Genomic DNA, 19,965 nt, shown 5'->3' on the forward strand with positions numbered 1-19,965 from the left:
TTTTTTTTTTTTTTTTTTTTTTAGGCTACAGTGCATGGCATGTGGGATCTTAGTTCCCCAACCAGAAATTGAACCTGCATTGGAAGCTCTGAGCCTTAACCCCTGGATCATAGGGGAAGTCCCTGTGATATATTGTTAAGCCTACAAAAGATACAGGAAAGTTTTTCTTTAATCATGTACTTAAAGGAACATGGCAAGTTTTTAATCTGTTTGAAACAAGTCAAAAGTATCTCTTCTGTCCTTGGGCTAAAGGTGTGTTACACTGCATCACTGCCTTGGGGGGTGTGTACCCAACAGTGGGTTTGCTTTTGAAAGGTGAGGCTACATCCCCTTGGAGCACAGAATGCCATGGGCAGTTGCCAGGCTTCTCTCTGTCGGCCTCAGACTATTGCAGGTAAGCTTTTCACTTCAGAGCTAGAACATCCACTGTCAAAGCTGCGGTTGTACGTTGTGTTTTTTTAGGCAGTGAGCATTTGGCAGCTGTGTGTTTACTTAGCAAAGAGTTTCTGGAATCACCAGGAGGTGTGCCCTCTCTTTCTGTTTATCCAACATTGTCAGTCTTCTATGCTGATGAGGACCACACTTTAAAGAGAAGGTACTCAGGCATACACTCACTTTGTCTACCTGTATGTCCCTGGTTTGAGTTGAACCTCCCAGACTCTGCAATGAACCTGTGTTCTACACAAGTCCTCCTGGGTCTGCCTTGATTCTGTGCTGTACCTGGGGTAGGCGTCAGGGGTGACCTGTCACAGGGCCATTCAAGGTCTTTGACAGTTCTCCTAACTTTATATTTGAAGGCTCCATGCTCAGATGGTAAAGAATTCGCCTTCAATGCAAGAGACCTGGGTTCGACCCCTGGTTCAGGAAGATCACCTGGAGAAGGGAATGGAAAACCATTCCAGTATTCTTTCCTGGAGAATTCCATGGACAGAGGAGCCTGGCGGGCTACAGTCCATGGGGTTGCAAAGAGTTGAACACGACTGAGAGACTGACGCTTTCACTTTCACCACATCATAGCAAACGTGTTAAAATACATATGCAATTTTGTGTTACAAAACACTCAAATTTTTACAATTGCTTTTGAAAATAAATGACTATCAGCAACTAATTGAATTATGATGAGCTGTAATGACTGGACAGTTTCAGACATTTCTGGAATGACTCAAAAGCAAGGAAATCAAATCTACAACTTTTTTTCAAGGGTAATGAAATTTTCATGAATTGAAAATCTGATCAGTGAAGAAAGTTGATATATGTCATGCATAGTCTTCAGTGAAGAAAAGACACAGCCCCTCCCGCCTGGGAACTCTTCAAGCTCAGGCCAAGCTCTGCGTGGGAAAGAGACTGCGGTGAGCCACCGGCGGTGATATCAAACCCAATGACCTTAGAATCCAGAAGGAAAAGTCTACTACTGTGTCTGAATAAATGCGGTTTATTGAAGATACAGAACAGAAAATTCATACATATATTGGTGTCAAGAAAGGAAAAGTACTGCTGGAGGGAAACCAAAACATCAGCAGGAGATTGGGGGGAGAGGGGCCGCCGAGAGAGGGTGGGTAGCCGGGTGTGCACAGGGCTGGCTGGGGCTTTCCCATAGGACAGTGGAACATGGGCTGGGGTGGGGAGCCCTGCGGTGCGGGGGCGGTGACACAGCCCAGCCCCTGGGCACTGCCCCGCGGCTCCGCCTTATGGGAGTAGATGGTTTTGCCGCCAGATAACCCCTCCCAGGAAATTTTGGGCCGCGATGCCAGCCGCAGAAGCTACGTAGGGAAAGGGTCCCACGGGTATATCAAAGGGCGTACAGAGCTAGAGTGTGCCGGCAGGTGAAGGGGGCTGGTGGGTCCGAGACAACGTTCAGAGTTTGTGGTGGGACCGCTGGCTCTGGGAGGAGCTTTGTGTGACCCGGACCGAGCTGCGACCGCCAACCCGGCTGACGGCGCACGAGCCCCCGGAATTGGAGACGCCCCCGCGCACAGCAGAGCCCCCGCCGGAACTGCCGTCCAAGCCCAGGCCCTCGCGGCTGGCCCTGCTGCCCCGGCCTCCGCTGCCCAGACTCCCGCTGCCTAGACCGCCGCTGCCCAGATCCCCGCTCCCCAGGCCTCCTCGACCCCCAGCTCCTCCTCCCAGGGCGCCGCTGCCGCCACTGCTGCTGCTGCTGGTGTTGTGAACCATCTCTGCAAAGAGCATTGGGGTCAGCCAGCTTCTGGGAGGCCGGTCCAGCCCGCCCACCAGTCCCGCCCACAGCCCGGGAGCCAATCCCCTCCGCCCACCGGCTCTTCCCCTGGGTACCGCTCACTAAGGTTTGGCGGAGTCGGGTGAGGTCAGGCTTCAAGACGGCCGGGCAGGGGAGGTTGGCCTCCCCCGCCGCCACCCTACAGGCTCTTCCCAGCCTGCAAATGGTGCAGCCCACCAGCGCTGGCCCCCAGGACCCGCGCCCCCCGCCCCTCCCCCACCTCGGTTTGAGAAACATTATCCCAAAGCATCCAGCCCCTTTCCTGAGAAGGAACCCGGTACTCACCGATGCTCACAGAACTCTGGCACTCCCCAGACATCCTGTTGGGGAAGATCAGACCTCCGTATTAGCATCTGTGCCGGAGCCTCCTTTCCTTAAATACACCTTGCTGAGGTCAATAACAGTGAAAGCCTTGGTCCCCCTACCTCCTTCCTGACTGATGCTGACTGTAAGAAATAGGTGCTCAAAATGCCATGACATGCATTCCTCCTCCTGTTGGGTAAAGTTGGGCTTAAATTGTTACCCTTTCCCACTAACATTACCTTTAAGAGGATCAGAGCAGAGGGTCATTCCTGTGTCTACCCTCACTCTTCCTGCTCCTCAGGGGCCTATATAGTTAATAATGTTTATATCTGTCCCTTTAAAGGCCAGAGCCCTATAACCAAGTGCCAGCCTACAGGAACCCACTCTTCAGAAACCTACTATTAAGGCCTTAAATAATAAAGAAATAACCTAGAAATAGTATTTATGCCTGTGAAAGAGAAAGTCTCTCAGTCGTGTCTGACTCTTTGTGATCCCATGGACTATACAGTCCGTGGAATTCTCCAGGCCAGAATACTGGAGTGGGTAATCTATCCATTCTCCAGGGCATCTTCCGGACCCAGGAATCGAACTGGGGCCTCCTGCATTGCAGGCAGATTCTTTACCAGCTGAGCTACCAGGGAAGCCCTTATGCCTATGAGTCCTCCTCTTTTTCAGACATGTATTTTACAGCTAAAATATGAGACATGAAAGATGAGAAAATCTGCCCAAGATAAGTTTCTGGTGGTGTCACTATTGCATAGAAAGCACAGTTCTCCTGGAGGATTGGCAGCATCTCAAAACCCTTAAAGGGGCAGGGGCAGGAGTGGGGTGGGGGTGGAATGGGCCCGCTGAGGGCTACCACCATCTCCAGCAGTCCACATGAGCATGCTCAGGCAGCAAAGCCACCAGACGTCTCAGCCTCCTGGAAACCAGAGGGATTCCAACTAACCTGCACTCCTCGCCCTCCAGGAGGGTCCGGTAGGTGGCGATCTCAATGTCAAGGGCCAGCTTGACATTCATCAGCTCTTGGTACTCCTTCAGCAGCCGGGCCAGGTCCTCCTTGGCCTGCTGCAGGGCAGCCTTGAGGTCCTGAAGCTTGGCATTGGCATCCTTGAGGGCCACTTCCCCGCGCTGCTCTGCAACAGCAATGGCTGTCTGCAGGTTGGCATTCTGGGTTGGGGGCGACCGGAAGTCCAATTTAGGTTCAAGTGGATTCACTGAGAGCCTGCCTGTATGCTTGGCGCTTACACATGGATCACCTCATGTTGGACAAATGAGGAAACTAAAACCCAAGAAGATGAAGCCTGGGCTGCAGTCGAAATCCTAGTGCCTCAAGGAATGGGATTAACAGCTCAGGAGTCAGACTCCTCCTATACCTCTCTTCTCTCTCATGGTAAGAGTCTAAGCATCTCCTGAAAGCCCTCCTCCTCCAGGAAGTCTTCTTGAATTATCCAAAGAATTGTCTTTCTGTCCTAATCCATGTTGATGTGAGCTACCTTGACTGTTCTCCTAATTTGGTCTTCATACAGCTTCTTTCCCCAGCCTCCCTAATTATGTCTGAACTCAACATTTCTGGTCCACATCAGCCTCCAGTCTCCAAGCAGGCAGGATCTGGGTCCATTAGACACAGCCCAGAAGCACGCCCCATCAATTTTAGCATGCAAGGGGCTGGGACGTGAGTGCTGAGCCCTAAGCTTATGGTGCAGGCGTCAGCCCACAGTCTCAGGTGAGTGCTCCTTCCTCCTTCCCACCTGCTTCTTGATGCTCTCAATCTCAGCCCGCAGCTTCTGGATCATCCGGTTGAGCTCCATGATCTCACTCTTGATACTCTTCAGGTCGTCCCCATGCATGCCGGCTGTGGTCTGCAACTCACCCAACTGTATCCGAAAAGAGTCACACATTCAAAAGGCCAGCAGGGCCTACTATGGTCCCCTACTCCAACCCTTCTGTATCACAAACAGGAAAACAAAAACAGAGTTAGGGCCTGTGCAAGGTCACCCACTGGAGGAATCAGGTGCTCTGTCCTCTGTGTCAGGGACACGTCTTCCAGCACAGTCGCTGCTGGGATTTTTTTGAGCTTTTACTTTGCCCCAAGCCCTGTGCTTTACCTCATAGAACCTCACAGCTCCCTGGTGAGGAAGGCATTATTATCCCTATCTTATGAATGGGAGAACTGAGACACAGATTGCTTGAGTACCATGACTAAACTCTCCGAGGTGTCAAGTAAGAGGGCTGGAGCATGAATGCAAACATCTCATGCTGGAGCCATCTCTTACCCAGCAGGCTATCCTTCTGGGGCAGAAAACTCAGAAGAGTCTGATGCTTAAGGGCTAGGGTAGGCCCCATGCAGATTTGGGGATGGGATAAATGTGTACAGAATTCCCCCGTCCTCTAACTTTGCTCCGTCTCCCTTGCTCTCCCCCCGATTCCTTGCAGACACTGGCTTCAACCCCTCAGTGTGATCAGATCAGAAGCAAGCACAACAGGGCCCAACTGGGTGCGAGCAAAATGGAAGTGTCTCCAACAATAAAAGATATGCAGCCAGAGAGCTTTAGGTTAAGGATTTCTCAAGCTTGGCACTAGTGACATTTCAGACAGAGTAATTTTTTGTTTGGTGGGAGAATGGTATCTCATGCATTGTAGAATGTTTAACAGCATCTCTGGCCTCTACCTTCCAGACTCCAGTAGCACCCCACCCCCACCCCTAGGTGTGACGTTCAAACCTGTCTTCACACATTGCCACGTGCCTCCTGGGGGAAAAGCATAGCTTCCCCCCACCCCAGTTGAGAAGCCCCAGGTTAGAGCAATGTCAGAGCTCTCTGATTAGGAAGGGAGATGTCTGGTAGCAAACCAGCCTAGTAGGAGGGAGAGGAGCCACCATGCTGGAAATGCAGAGAAGAATGACTCTGGAGCAGACTCGGCCCTCCTGGGGAGACGTGATGGTGTTACCCACCTTGGACTGGTACAGAGCCTCAGCCTCAGCCTTGCTCCTCTGGGCGATGGCCTCGTACTGGGCGCGGACCTCAGCGATGATGCTGTCCAGGTCCAGGCAGCGGTTGTTGTCCATGGACAGGACCACAGACGTGTCACCCATGTCTGACTGCATCTGGGACAGCTCCTGCAGGGCCAGGCAGACATGACCCCTCCTGAGCTCACCAGGGAACGCAAGCCACCAGCTCAGGAGGGAGGGCTCTGAACCAACTGAGACAGGTGAGAAGGTGTCACTTTTGTCAGAAAGACAGAGAGATGAAACTTTTTCTCTAGGAGACAAGAGGCAGGTGGGTGAGGGGCAGACTTACGGCATCATGGAGGGCCTTCAAGAAGTTGATCTCATCTGTCACACTGTCCACCTTGGCCTCCAGTTCCACTTTGGTCATGTAGGCAGCATCAATGTCCTGGGAAAGAATTCAGTCATGGTCCCCTCTGACCTGTGGGCTTAGCCCAGTCCTGGGCACTGAGGGAGGGAGCGGGGCAAAGGGGTCACAGGGGCCTGCCCCGCCACCCACCCCTCCTGGAGCTCCAACTCAGGGGAAATGAGACGCCCATCTGGACACAGGCAGACCTGGCCTAACATGACCAAATAGGCTGCCTTACAGGCTGGGCTGGAGGACCCTTCTCAGAAAACAGCCAAAGAGGCTGTGAGGGTAAAAAGAAGAGCAAGGGCTGGGCTGGGGCCATTACACTGAGACTGGGTGAGGAGAATTTGTGAAGAGGGTCTGGGGGAGAATCTAAATCAGCAACACTCAAAGGTTCTCTCTTTTTTTTTCCAAAGGCTCTCTTTAAATTGCTCCTGGGAATACACTCCTGTGGTAGGGGGGAGGAATATATATACTAATATATATTCCTTCTCTTCATCCACTTTCTGATCACAACTCAAGATCTAGTGGGATTCATAGACCCACAGGCCCATCAGGAGGGAGCCACATGGCAAAGTCTGGTGAACCCTTTGGACCCTCCTCCCAGGAGGGGAGCAGCCAGGCCCTCAGATGCCCCTCCCAGCTTGCTAGGGTGGAGGGGCTCCCTGGCTCCCTCCATGGCCCTCCCTCCCTACATGGCCTGAAGGAGACCCTCAAAATAAGAGGACTGGACTTTTTCTCCCCTCAACCTCATAGCACCCTATTCAGTGGGGCTCTGGGGTGGGAGGTGGGGGAAAGACCCTTCACCTTCTTCAAGACAACGAAGTCATTCTCTGCCGCAGTGCGCTTGTTGATCTCCTCTTCATATCTATGAGAAAAGAGGTACTTTCTGGCCCATCTTCCCCAGGAGGTCACCATGGCCTCAGAGCACTTACCGTAAGTACCGCAGACTCAGGGCTTCTTGTCCTGCCCTTTAGCTCAAGGCCTGTGCCCTTGCAGTCCATCGCCTCCCAGGTTCAGGTGAGACCTGGTTTTTCTACAGGCTTCACTGAGCACTATGTGCGCTCAGAGGGTAGGGCCTGGAACCGGCTCTATGTTCAGCAAGTATGGTAGCCCTATGGGCTCTTGGTAAGCACTTCTTGAATTCACGAAAATCCAGAATGGCACTACAAATGTGCCGGGTCTTATTCCGTGAATGACACGTGTTAACTCATTCAGGCCTCGCTACAGTGAATAAAGACTACCACTGTCTCCATTTTACAGATGAGAAGACTGAGGCACAGAGAAGCTAAGGAGTCAGTCCAAGCTCACAGAGCTGAAAGTGGTGGAATAGACCTTGCCCAAGGCACTCGGATCCCAGAGACCGTACTCTTAACTTTGAAGTAAGCTGCCTCTCATTCAGAAGCCTATTGACAAGGGAAATACACCTCATATTTGGAGGGGAATTTGGAGATGATCTAGTCCAGGGAGGATGGAGGGTGTTGTCTGAGTCTACGTGGTTTGTGAATGAACTTCAGAGTGTCTTGGAACACCCCCACCAAACTTACATGGATACACCCTTTCATTAAATTCTTAAGAGTTTCTGCCCCAAATAAACCATGAGCCATTATTTTAAAGACTGGGATCTTGAAAGTCAGAGAAGGTGGGGGTAAATCCCGCCCAGCGTGTAGCCAGCTGGAACAGAGCTGGCCCCTCCCACCCTCCAACCCACCCTGCCCCACCCCCTGCCCCAGGAACTGAGCAGCACACACCTCTTCTTGAAGTCCTCCACCATCCCCTCCATGCTCCTCAGCTCCTCATGCAGCTTGTCCTTCTCAACATGCAGACCATCCAGAAAGGCCCTGAGGCTGCTGATGTAGTTCTTGAAAAAAGGCTCCAGGTTCCAGTTGTTAGTGTTAGTGCCCGATCCCTGCTCCTGTAGGAGGCTCCACTTGGTCTCCAGGACCTTGTTCTGCTGCTCCAGGAACCGCACCTGCCATCCAATAGGAAAAGGACATCAGGGAGCAGTCTGCAGCCAACTCCAGTCTTGGTTGACTTTCCTAGAAACAAAGTTGCCAGGGATCTCCCTGGGTTGCATTTTGCCTGCTACAATAGTTCGGTACTAACCCCATGTGGATAGCAGCATCAGTGACCTACAACGGAGGCAGAGGCCTGCTGTGCAGATAAGGAAACTGAGTCCCAGAGTAACCAAGGTGACACTACAAGCTAGTAACAAGCCAAAACTGAGGTTTCTTGATACCCAGACTGGATGATCTTCCCACTGTATCATTCATTCATCCATTCATTCCTCAATCAGTTAGTACTCAATAAATAGCAGGAGATTTGAGAGCTTACAGCAGATGTAGTTTCCAGGAAGAGGTTTACAGTATGTCTGGGTGCCCTGTACTAAGGTGAGAAATAGAGAAAACCATAGAGAAATGGCTCTTGGGCTGCCCTAGTCCTAGGAACAATGGCCCAGGTGCACCGAGGATGGGCCTTTGCTGCCGAGCCTGGTTAAATGTAGGGCTCAGTTGCATTTAAATTGAACCACTAGCTGAAGATGTCTCAAACTTTCATTTACTGCAAAACGTTTCTGTACACAAGGTCAAAGCCAACTGTATAAACAATGGACTAAATATCAATCAATTGACCATTCAACAAACATTTGCAAAGCACCAGGCATGTGCCATGCCTTATGCTGGCCACTCAGGACCCCAGGACCTGAGAATCCCCCTTCAAAGGTGATAAGAGATCTTGCTGAGAAGGTCTTGGACAGTTCTCCACCTTCTGTGGAGAACAGTATTTTCACATCACTTTCTACCTCTCTGTGAAAAATTTATCTGGACACCCAGGTGTCTACCAGGAACTAGTGGGTTACTAAGCTTTGAAGAGCTTCCCCTCTGCAAAGTCTGATATTCCAGTGTTAAGATCAACTTCATCTTCAGCTTTGCCCAAGCCTCTTACGTATGGTGAGAGGACCCCCAACGAGTCCCTACAAACCCTTTCTTTAAGACCTGATACTATCCCATGGTCACAAAGAGATCGCAATACCTCATACTCAGCAGTACTGCTGAAACCCTCAGTTAGCAGCTCATCAAGCCTGGATACTCACTAGTATCCACAACTATCGTCATAGTGTCCCCACTAAGACATGGGGTAGTCAGAGCACAGAAAGCCCGGTAAAATCTCGCTTCAACCTCGCCTACACACAGACATGCATATACCAAGGTCAGTGGCCTAACGTTCACAGCTCTTCACGCCGAAACCTTCCTATGAGAATCCAGGAGGAGGTACCCCTTACCCTTTCCCCCTCCCACCCCCAAAAAACACTCTGCATCCCTCTCCTTAGGCTGACAGTAGATTAATTCATCACTCAGGTAAATATCCAGCCTTGGCAGAGTTGGTCTCTCTTTCAAAGAGGAGCAATTCACAGTCTTCCTGAGATGGAGGAGGAGTGCAGAAGGCGACAGTGAGGGACACCCATGGTGGCAACAGCCTCGGCAGCGCCAGGCACCGCACAGAGCTGCGGTGACGCGACTTGAAGAAACAGCGGTGGCTCCATCCAGTGAGGGGCCCGAGATCTTTTCATCATCTACCACTCCCTTAGCAGGCCCGCCCCTGGGGGATGGAGGTAGAGGATGAACCTGCAAGTCCTTCCTTGGTTGCAAAAGGAAAAGAGAAGAGGGGGCCAAGCTCATTAGGACAAACTTTCTCACTGTCCAGCTGTCCCAAGCTGGGCTCACCTTGTCAATGAAGGAGGCGAACTTGTTGTTGAGGGTCTTGATCTGCTCCCGCTCCTGAGTCTTTACTTGCCCAATCTGGGGGTCAATCTCCACATTGAGGGGCTGCAGGAGGCTCTGGTTGACAGTCACTTCCTGGATTCCCCCAGGGAAGCCACCTGGGCCAAAACCACCAGGGCCACCAAAGCCATGGGGTCCTCCAAAACCACCAGGACCACCAAAGCCACCAGGGCCACCAAAGCCACCAGCCCCTCCTCCAAAGCCACCAACTCCCCCTCCAAAGCCCCCAGCTCTTCCACCAAAGCCCCCGCCCATCCCTCTTCCACCACCTCCAAAACCACAGCCCCCTGAATATCCCCCGCTGGTGCTCCCAAACCCTCCAGCCCGGATGCTGCCTCCAGCCACGCTGATGGAGATCTTCTTGTTCCCCCCCAGGTTGTAGAGACTCCGGCTGCCGAAGCCTCCTCCCATCAGGGCACAGGCGGCAGATCCAGCGCCACCCCCGCCTGAGCGGGAGGCCAAGGAGGACTTGGAGGAGGTGACCCGGCTCTGGCCCGACACCACGGCTGAGCGCCCACTGAAGCCCTGCTGGCGACTCCCGCTGGAAGCCCTGCAGGACTGCTGGCTGTAGCCGGCCTGACGACTCATGGTGGACGGCAAGGTATTCCAAAAGGAGAGCGGACCAGGAGGTTGGCGGAAACTCAGAGACCTTCTGAACCTCTGGGCCAGAGGTGGCGCTTATATAGGACTGGGAGCTTGGCTGGCTGGTGGTGCCAACCAATTAATTGAGGTATTATCAGCTTTGGTTTGCCTGGCAGAAAGAGGTCAAGTCCGAAACTCAAAACACACCTTGGTAATCACCCCAAATTTCCAAATTGCTTTGTCTCCCCAGGGTTACTCATCTGAAGGAAGCTTAAGTTGGGAGAGGGGCCATTCTGCAGGGCTGGACACAGCCCTAATCCCCGAGAGACTTACCCTCCCATCCTGGGAGTGACAAGTCAGCGTTTCCGTACCTCCCCTGTGTCCCCATGGCCACTCTGCCAGCCCATCAAGCCTCAGAAGTTTACAGGATGGGTTCAGAGCCTCAGTGAGGACCTAGGGGAAGAAGGGAGAAGAAGAGGGAGGGCTGGGAAGGAGAAGGAGGATGAGGAAATGGAAAATGGAAGAGTGAGAGAAGGTATAGCATCCCTCTGGGGCTTTTGCCATCCAGGCAGGAAAAGGTACACATCCGAATCACACAGCAGGATGTGTTCTTGACCGTGTGGGCCTTGGATGGAGAGCTGGTTGGGGAGCTGGGAAAATAGGGTGCAGGGGGCTCAGGCCAAGAAACAGAGGGATATACAGTGGACTGAAAGGAAGCACAGACCACAGCCAGGGCTTCCCCGGTGGCTCAGCGGTAAAGAATCTGCCTGCAGTGCAGGAAACGCAGGAGACGGGGGTTGATCCCTGGGTCTGGAAGCTCCCCTAGAGGAGGCATGGCAATGCACTCTGGTATTGATACCTGGAGAATCCCATGGACAAAGGAGTCTGGTAGGCTATGGTCCATAGTGTCACAAAGAGTTGGACATGACTGAAGCGCCTAAGAACACACGCACACACAGACCATAGCCGAGGACTTTGAGGAAGGCAACAGACAGGGAGGGGGGCCTGTGGGGAAAGGAAAGCTGGAGGAAGACTAATCCAGGAAGGAAGAGTGTGCAGACTACCCGGTCCAGGTTAGAGAGACTGCCAACCTTTCCTATTCCAAGCTCACATTAGAGAAATGAATCCAGGATTTCTCATTTCTCCTCTCGGCTCCCCTAAGATACACCATCTACACCACCTAGGAAGCTTGAGTGGCTCCCTGGATGGCTATAAACTACATCCACCTGCAGCTGGGCAGGGTCCATTTAACTTGACTCAGACCATAGGAAAGTGAAGGCTCTTTCCATCATCAGTTTTCTAAAATATATTTTTATTTATCATCACAATGTATACAATAGAGCTGATTACTTCCAATCACATCATGATCTTGTAGATTTTTTTTCCCCAATATTCTTTGCATTACTCTTTATTCCATATTAGAAACAAAAGTTTCAGCTATCTTTTGACTCAGTATTCCAAGTTCTTGGGACATAGCATCAGTACTTCCTACTATCCTGTTGGGTTCTTGCCTCTTATCTCTGACTCTTTTTCCAGGGCACATTGTTGACTAAAATCCATGAATTCTACAGAAAAATCGTTTAATCTGCTAATTTCCCTCTTCTTGTCACCACCAAGGTTCTAAAAAAGAAGAATGATTGCTATTTTTAAGGTTGTTGAGAGGATGGTTATGAGAAAAGCAAACTGTCGTATCACTTATCATGTGTGGTATGAATGTTTAATCAGTTACAACATTTACCTCCCGTTGCCCTTCAGCAGCAAAGACCAGTCTTAATTACTCCAAGGCTGAAAGCTGACCTCCAGGTACTCCAGAAAATGTCTTTACTTAAAGAGAAAGAGAAAGGAGACTTCTCTTTCCTCTTCTAATTTGGCCTCCTTTGTCCCCAGATACCTGCTCCTCCAGGAATCCCCCCTCATTTATCTCACCCAGCCCCTTCGTTTACCCCTCACCTTCTGGCTGCTCAGCATATGTGCTCTCAACCAAGAGTGCAGGGTAATCGCTCCCCTACAAGCTCACTGGGAATCGAGCCAGTTTAAACCAGTGACCCATGAAACCTTAGTTCCAGGAACTCTGCTCCTGTTTCTTCAAGCACACAAAGACCCTCAAGTCAAGTGGCCTCGGACAGGGTGGCAAGTGGAGGTTCTGTATGATCGAGGTCTGCTTGGATCACAGAATTCAGTGTCCTCAGACTACCGGACTTTCTACATACATGCATGCACACACACATACACACACAGGACCAAAACACAACATGTACTGTGCATTCACAGTAACCACACATACATGTGTACACACTCACAGAATCTCTCACATACACGCAGACACACGCTCTCAACATGGTTCCCTGCCCAGCAGTCTCTTCCCTATGAAGCCCTTGATGTCACAAATGGGCATTCCCTGCTTTGTCTTCTAAACCTCGTTGCCTGCCTCATTCCCTCATGGCCCTGATTCTTGCCCAAAGCATCTCACTAATCTGAGAAACCAAGATACAGCAACTGGGTCCAAACAAAGGCACAGGCTGGGAGTTAGGCAGCCCGGGTCCTACCCTGACTCAGCTGCCACCCGCGTCTTCTCTCTGCTGCTCAGCCTCCTCTTCCAAACAAGGACGGTGGCACACCTGAGCAAGGGATCCATGAAACCCACTGAAGCCCAGGGTTCAGAGGAGGATGGGGGCAGGAGGAAGGGGCAGCAGCAGGCAGTGCCCCAGTGTCGTGGCCACCGCCATCTCAGCCCGCTGACATCCATGAAGGATAGTCCACCTGGTGAGAGTGGGGAGGGTGGCCTGGTGACTGGGTTGGGAGACGGGGCATTTACAACACAGCACATAAAGCCACTCTCATTGCTGACCCGTGAGGTGGATCCTGACTCCAAAATCCAAAAAATGTTTTGGACTCAAGTGTGGCTGATGCCCGCATCCAAAGAGACCCTGAGAATGAATGAGGAAATGTCCCGCACTGTCTTCCTGTCTCACCTGCGTGGTTTTCAGTGCTATCACAGAGAAATTCTTCAGAACAATTAGCTGATTTCCACCCCTTGGCAGCTGCCAATGCCAGGGCCAAGTTTGAATATGCTGAGAAGTCAGTTTGCATTTCAAACGTCGAGAACAAAGTCCAAAGAGCTTGAAGTGGAAGCCTGGGACTCTAATGAGGGCCCAGCCCAAATCTCTTATTCCTGACAAATCCCACTCTAATCCCCCACACCCACAGACTATAAAGACCCAGCCGCTCTCCTCTGACACCTCTTAGGGAGAGAAATGGTGTGCTACTGGCAGGGAGGTGCCACCGCTGAAAGCAGTAGGTGGGGCTTTCTAGGAGGTGAGGGCACAGGGGTCCCAGGGGAGGCACGGGACCCTGCACCACCTCCTCTCCGTGGTCATGGCTGTGCCTCCCAGGACGGCGCCCTGACCAAGGCTGCCTCTGCTCCGGGGAAGCTGGGCCCTCTCTGGGAGAACTAGGGAGGAGGAGGAGGTATTGCTCCTGCCCACAGGCAGCCCCAGCTTCTCTGGGGACCAGTGCACTCAGATGTGGGTGCTCAGGGCTAAGGACAGGCTTGGCAACACAGGGCACAGCAGCTGGGCCAAGGACAGCAGGTGGGAAAAAGCCAAAGAGGGAGAAGGAGATGGGGCTGCACCAAGATGGGGGACCCTGGGCCGGGAGGCCTGGAAGGAAGGGCGGGGTGGATGGTTCCTGGATAGAATTGGCCCTAAAGTCTGCAGTCGGAGGGCATGCTGCTCCACAAGGAACTGTTCCTCGACGCTGAGCTTTGAGCCAAGTCTCCCCAGGGAGGGGCCAGCCCTGTGGCATCTGGAGCTCAGGAAAAAAAGTCTAAGGCCCAGCAGATGTAGTCTTAAACTTAGCTCCGTCCTGAAGGAGAGGGCCAGGAGGGACAGGATGGCTTCCTCACGGTGCCCAGACTCTCCCACCCAGGAGTCTGTCAGAGCGATGCCATGGGAGGCCCCTCTGGCCAGAAGCAGGAGGCCCAAGCCCCAGGCTCCAGACCCGTCTGGGCCTCCAGTTAGCCAGTCATGAAATAGAGCTGATACACGTCTGCTCTCCTGATTGAGCAGAGAGGATGGGAGGTGAGTTAAGTACAGTAAAGGGCTTTATAAACTGAAGAGCAGGAGTCCTGTGTTGACTCAGGGGGTTCTAATAGTAGAAAAGCAAGTCATGAGGGTGCTGGCCGGGTGGCAGGCTCCATAATTAGCACTCTACAGACTTCTCCCCACTTGACCCTCATTGCAATCCTATAGGGAAGATTTGTAGCTCCATTTTACAGATGAGGAAAACTGGGGCCTGGAAATTAAGTAACTTGTCCAAGACCACAGGTGCAAAGCCAAGCCTCCGGCTCAGTTCTGTCCCAATCTGGAGGCCATGCCTGTGGCCCCACAGGGTGTTCTGTGTCTGTTCCTGCCCAGAGCTCAGTGCATGGAGCAAGCCCTGACTCTGAACAGCTGATGGGATTTGATCACATTCTGGAAATGGCAGGTAAAACCAGAGCATGGAATGGGGAGAAGAGTCACAAAGACCACCACACACTTGTCCAGGGATGGTCCCCAGGAGGGCGCTTTGCGTTATTTCCCCCGCAGAAGTGACAATTTGTGCTGAGCTAGCCCCCTCCTTCTTGGTCAGGCCCATGGGCCAGATTTTGCAAACTGGTGGACCCCACCCTGGAGCCATGGACCACTGAGACTCTAAGCAGCTCAGAGCTGCTACCGTTGCCTCCCTCATCCTCTGCCTGAGGCCCTAGTGTGAGCCCGCCCCCCTCACCCACACCCAGCCACCACTTCCTGAGCACCTCTCTGACCCGGCACTATCCTGACCTCCTCTCACCCACTCTCCCTCGGTCCTAGGGATAGTGAAGAGTCCTCAGACTTAAAGCCCCCTCCCCTTCCCTTTACACCCTGATGTATCATTTAGGAGCAGCCCAGCCCCACCACAAAGCCTCATATGACCAGTCTGGCCCCTCGGCTTCTTCTGTCCTAAACCACCTGGGACGCCTGTTGCCCCTACCACATCCATAAGTCACATGAGAGCATCTTCCCTCCCTTAAACCAGTGTGAAAGCCCTTGGAGGGCAGGCCTCATACCTGAGGCAGTCCTCTGTCCCCCAGCACCCAGCCAGCTTTGTACAACTCAGGAAGTTCTTGGTTCCCTGTAAAAGCCAAGCCACAGCCTTATAGGCATACATGCCAACACTTAACAGTATCTGACATTTGTGGAGTGTCTTCAACTTTTTAAAACCCTTTCACTTATCTGACTCGACAGACAAATGGGCAAAAGCACCACCTAGAGATACACACCCTCCTGTGACTCATAGACAAAGCACTTTCATACAACTTGTGACCCCAAATGGAAATGACAAAAGCATTAAGCATGAACTGAGTTTGAAGACCGATGCAGTCAGGAGGTAGATTCTGTCCCAACCTACCCACTGATTCTGCCTTCTGCTAAAAGGCATGAAGATTAGAACAGGAAGTGAAGGTGGGGCACAGTGTTCAGAGGACCCAGAAAGAGTGTCCAGACTCTGTCTCCTTAAGACTTCATTCTCTCCAAGGAATCCAACATGGGCCACTATCCATTCAGTCATCCCTCCAAACATCCATTCATTCTCTCAGCAATCACTGTTAAATGCCTACATATGGCTGGTCCCAGGCTGCCCAATAAGGAACACAATGATATGCAAGACAGGGTCCAAGATCTGGAAAAGCTTCCAGTTGTACTGAAGGAAGGGATCAGTCATGTAAACAACTCCTTATTAGTACTTTGGGGATCAGCATTTTTGACAGCAGATCAAAAAAGTGTTATGAGTAGACAATGAATAAAGGCTATGGAAGATGTCAGAGAGAAGGTCATTTTGAGTAGGGTGTTGAGGGATGAGGAGGAGTGGTCCCAGTGGGTGGACAATAAGAGAAATATACCCCCACGTAGAGAGGAAAATATTTCAAATGCTGGTGAGGGGAGAGAGTCGGTGAGAGATCCCACATGCTTGCAGAACAGGAGACATGGAGGAGGGGGACAGGTGATAACAAAGAGCCGGATGTGTAGGTTGAAACTGATGGTAATGATCTCTGTTCTGTGCTGCAAATTTGGGACTTCAATCCGTGGACAGTGGCCCTCAGTGCTGAGTGCAAATCAGACAATTAGATAGCTTTTTTTTCTTTTTTTTTTTAATTTATTTTTAATTGAAGGGTAATCGCTTTACAGTATTATGTTGGTTTCTGCCAAACATCACCATGAATCAGCCATAGGTATACCTATGTACCCTCCTTCTTGACCTCCCTCCCCACCCCACCCCTCTAGGTTGTTACAGAGCCCCAGTTTGAGTTCCCTGAGTCATACAGTAAATTCCTGTTGGCTATCTATTTTGGGTATAGTAATGTATGTTTCCATGTTACTCTGTCCAACCATCCCACCCTCTCCTTCCTCCCCCCACCACCGTGTCCGTAAATCTGCTCTCGATGTCTGTGTCTCCATTGTTGCCATGCAACTGGGCAACCTGAAAGAAATGGACAGCCTTTGTAAAATCCAGATCCTCAAACTCTAGTCCTGACTTCCGGAGTCAGAATCTTAGGGAATGTGGCCCAGAAACTTGTATTTTTGTAAAGCTCCAGTTTGCTTTGATTTTGATGGACTAATTTTTATAACAAAAGGAACTGTATCAAAGGAGGAAACTTCCATGTTTTTATGAAGGGCTGGTTAACAACAAGAGAATCACCTGTTCTGTCCTCAAACCAGACACAGAGTTTCATCTAGTCCAAGAGGCTGGACCAGTCACTCAGCCTTTAGATACAGCTACAAATGCTGATGACTACAAGGCACCCAGAGCCATTAAAAGGAGGCAGGGAGCTTGAAAACACATTGCTGAGAATAAGAAAATGCAAACCAGAGCCCCAGGCAAAATATGCACGTTATATACATCTGATGGATCTCAAAAACATCCTGATGCAATGAAGAAGTCAGACACGAAAAGAATATCTGCTATATGATTCCGTTTGTATGAAATTTTAAAAGAGACAAAACCAGCCTATTGTGACAGAAAGCAAGCCCAGCCTGGGCCTGAGGGCTGGCGGGTGAAGGACTGCAAAGGGGCAGGAGAACATTTTGGAAGATAAGCTAGATTTTGACTGTGGCGGTAGTTACCCTGGTATATACATTTATCAGAATTGATTGAAATGAGTTGCTCAGATCAGATCAGATCAGATCAGTCGCTCAGTCGTGTCCGACTCTTTGCGACCCCATGAATCACAGCACAACAGGCCTCCCTGTCCATCACCAACTCCCGAAGTTCACTGAGACCCACATCCATCAAGTCAGTGATGCCATCCAGCCATCTCATCCTCTGTCGTCCCCTTCTCCTCCTACCCCCTATCCCTCCCAGCATCAGAGTCTTTTCCAATGAGTCAACTCTTCGCATGAGATGGCCAAAGTACTGGAGTTTCAGCTTTAGCATCATTCCTTCCAAAGAAATCCCAGAGCTGATCTCCTTCAGAATGGACTGGTTGGATCTCCTTGCAGTCCAAGGGACTCTCAAGAGTCTTCTCCAACACCACAGTTCAAAAGCATCAATTCTTCGGAGCTCAGCCTTCTTCACAGTCCAACTCTCACATCCATACATGACCACAGGAAAAACCATAGCCTTGACTAGACGAACCTTTGTTGGCAAAGTAATGTCTCTGCTCTTGAATATGCTATCTAGGTTGGTCATAACTTTCCTTCCAAGGAGTAAGCATCTTTTAATTTCATGGCTGCAGTCACCATCTGCAGTGATTTTGGAGCCCAGAAAAATAAAGTCTGACACTGTTTCCACTATTTCCCCATCTATTTCCCATGAAGTGATGGGACCAGATGCCATGATCTTCGTTTTCTGATGTTGAGCTTTAAGCCAACTTTTTCACTCTCCACTTTCACTTTCATCAAGAGGCTTTTTAGTTCCTCTTCAATTTCTGCCATCAGGGTGGTGTCATCTGCATATCTGAGGTTATTGATATTTCTCCCGGCAATCTTGATTCCAGCTTGTGTTTCTTCCAGTCCACCATTTCTCATGATGTACTCTGCATATAAGTTAAATAAATAGGGTGACAATATACAGCCTTGACAAACTCCTTTTCCTATTTGGAACCAGTCTGTTGTTCCATGTCCAGTTCTAACTGTTGCTTCCTGACCTGCATACAGATTTCTCAAGAGGCAGATCAGGTGGTCTGGTATTCCCATCTCTTTCAGAATTTTCCACAGTTTATTGTGATCCACACAGTCAAAGGCTTTGGCATAGTCAATAAAGCAGAAATAGATGTTTTTCTGGAACTCTCTTGCTTTTTCCATGATCCAACGGATGTTGGCAATTTGATCTCTGGTTCCTCTGCCCTTTCTAAAACCAGCTTGAACATCAGGAAGTTCATGGTTCACATATTGCTGACTTGAAGAATTTTGAGCATTACTTTACTAGCATGTGAGATGAGTGCAATTGTGTGGTAGTTTGAGCATTCTTTGGCATTGCCTTTCTTTGGGATTGGAATGAAAACTGACCTTTTCCAGTCCTGTGGCCACTGTTGAGTTTTCCAAGTTTGCTGGCATATTGAGTGCAGCACTTTCACAGCATCGTCTCTACTGTATGTAAATTGTACCTCAAAGAAGTTGATTTTAAAAGGGAAATAGGAAGAGACAACAGGAAGGACAGAATACTCATGTTAAAGATAACATGAGCTCTGGGCTATTCTTTGAAATAGGTATTCCAAGGAACTTCACTATATTGATTTGTCCCTATCTATACCAGGCCATGGTTCCTTAAGGCAACAGCCATGTTATGCTTCTCCATAGCAGGGCAACCTCATGGTACACTGGTACTCAATGAAATTTAACTAAATGGATAAATAACTCACCCAGGAAGAATATGTAACATGAACAGTAGATCAAAGAAGGCACCCAAGAAAACATCAGTACTTAAATACTTTTCATTTTATTTTTAACTATAAAATATTTCAATCATACAGAAAACAATATAGCAAACACCTATGTGTTCACCATCAAGGTTAACCAGATGGACATCTCTCTTTTAAAGTGTTGTATAATCCTCAGTTTGATGACCATGTGGAGGAAAAAAGCGTACACAAAAGTCAACTGCAGATCTGAATGTGAATGAGATTTACAACAGTAAACCTTTTAGAAAAACACCAGAGAATATCATCATGACCTTAGAGTAAAGAGCAGAGTATAGGACATGAAAAGCACCCCACAAAAGAAAAATATGATGAACTTATGAAATAAAGTAACTATTTTATCAAAAAGCTCCACTAAAGAGTGAAAAGGTACCTACCAAGTAGGAAACAATATTCATACATGAACAAAGGGCTAATATCCAGAACATATAAAGAACCCCTATAAATCAACAAGAGAGACAGAGAGCCTACTCAATAGAAAAATGGGCAGAAGACAGTTACGGGAAGATGGTATCCAAATGGCAATAAATATATAAAAGAAGCCTGGCATCATTAGCCACTATGGGACATACAAATTAAAATCACCAAGACATACAATAATGCCTCCTTCCAAAGAGCTAAAATACAAAAGAAAAGTGAAAGTGAAAGTCGCTCAGCCGTGTCTGACTCTTTGCCACCCCGTGGACTATACAGTCCATGGAATTCTCCAGGCCAGAATACTGGAGTGGGTAGCCTTTCTCTTCTCCAGGGGATCTTCCCAACCCAGGGATAGACCCAGGT

General features: G+C 50.0%; 1 protein-coding gene across 1 annotated transcript; it reads right to left on the reverse strand.

The window, feature by feature from the left end:
* Positions 1-1,854: 1,854 nt before the first annotated feature.
* LOC129652069 (keratin, type II cytoskeletal 3-like) lies at positions 1,855-10,259 on the reverse strand. The gene is made up of 9 exons (XM_055580389.1): positions 9,615-10,259; positions 7,644-7,864; positions 6,700-6,760; positions 5,836-5,931; positions 5,490-5,654; positions 4,288-4,413; positions 3,486-3,706; positions 2,519-2,553; positions 1,855-2,174 (listed from the first exon to the last, which is right to left on the reverse strand). The coding sequence occupies exons 1-9, from the start codon at positions 10,257-10,259 to the stop codon at positions 1,855-1,857; spliced, it is 1,890 nt and encodes a 629-aa protein (XP_055436364.1).
* Positions 10,260-19,965: the final 9,706 nt, after the last annotated feature.

This window comes from Bubalus kerabau, chromosome 1, assembly GCF_029407905.1.
Source record: "Bubalus kerabau isolate K-KA32 ecotype Philippines breed swamp buffalo chromosome 1, PCC_UOA_SB_1v2, whole genome shotgun sequence".
Classification (NCBI taxonomy): Eukaryota; Metazoa; Chordata; class Mammalia; order Artiodactyla; family Bovidae; genus Bubalus; species Bubalus kerabau.

What these genes read in the sequence shown, in the direction of transcription:
- LOC129652069 (XM_055580389.1), bottom strand. Translation starts at nt 10,259, where the DNA reads ATGAGTCGTCAGGCCGGCTACAGCCAGCAGTCCTGCAGGGCTTCCAGC. An exon ending in GTGGAGGACTTCAAGAAGAG is followed by an intron (nt 6,761 to 7,643) that starts GTGTGTGCTGCT and finishes CTTTTCTCATAG; the next exon opens with ATATGAAGAGGAGATCAACA. An exon ending in CTGGAGGGCGAGGAGTGCAG is followed by an intron (nt 2,554 to 3,485) that starts GTTAGTTGGAAT and finishes CTTCCCCAACAG; the next exon opens with GATGTCTGGGGAGTGCCAGA.